The sequence below is a fragment of the Haliaeetus leucocephalus genome, unplaced genomic scaffold (assembly GCF_000737465.1).
Source record: "Haliaeetus leucocephalus isolate CR32 unplaced genomic scaffold, Haliaeetus_leucocephalus-4.0 Scaffold311, whole genome shotgun sequence".
Classification (NCBI taxonomy): Eukaryota; Metazoa; Chordata; class Aves; order Accipitriformes; family Accipitridae; genus Haliaeetus; species Haliaeetus leucocephalus.
In genome coordinates this window covers 48,825-49,400 of record NW_010972747.1, presented here as the reverse complement: position 1 = coordinate 49,400, position 576 = coordinate 48,825, and the positions used below count along the sequence as shown (strand labels likewise).

General features: G+C 71.4%; 1 protein-coding gene across 3 annotated transcripts in view; it reads left to right on the top strand.

The window, feature by feature from the left end:
* Nucleotides 1–170: 170 nt before the first annotated feature.
* The window catches only part of ENSA (endosulfine alpha), a 6,463-nt gene continuing 6,057 nt past the window's right edge, over nt 171–576 (top strand). Inside the window, exon 1 of one of the 3 annotated variants that reach the window (XM_010571213.1) lies at nt 171–377. In XM_010571213.1, coding sequence (XP_010569515.1) covers nt 321–377 — 57 coding nt within the window. In that variant the 5' untranslated portion in view covers nt 171–320. Of the gene's footprint in view, nt 378–397; nt 573–576 lie in introns of those variants that run through there. The other 2 variants (XM_010571212.1, XM_010571217.1) reach the window with 2 other exon arrangements.

Here is a 576-nt window from a genome sequence, read left to right as displayed (position 1 = left end):
GCGGACGGCGCCGCGCTGGGCCGGGCCCGGGCCCTCTGCCCCGCCCACGTGGTGCTGCCTCACTTCCCATTGGCCAGTGGCCGCTCCAGCCAGGACGGCCCCGCCCGGTCGCTGTCCCCGCCCTCGCGGGCGCTGGTTTGTCGGGTATGACGTCACCGCAGCCGCCTCCCTATGCCCATTGGGCAGCGCGCCTGTCCGTCAGGCAGCTGAGGCGTTAGGGGGCGGTGGCGGCCATTTTGGAGCAGAGCGCGGGGCTGGGCGGAGCGGAGGCAGCGCGGGGCGCGAAGGGAGCGCGGAGGACACCCCACACACACCTCGCTATGGCAGCCACGCTCGGTACCGGCGCCCGCGCGGAGGACAGCGGGCAGGAGAAACAGGTGGGGAACCCCGGGGCGGGCCCGGCCGGCTCCCATTGGCTCGGCTGCACGTCGCTCTTCACGGTCCTGTGCGTGGATTGGTTGGTTCTGTGGTCCATCTGATGAATGCTAGTCTCTCATTGGCTGCGGAGCTGATGCGGGTTGGACTTCCGGCAGGCCTGGTGGGATAGCTCGGTTTCGATGGCGGCGTGGGGGGTGC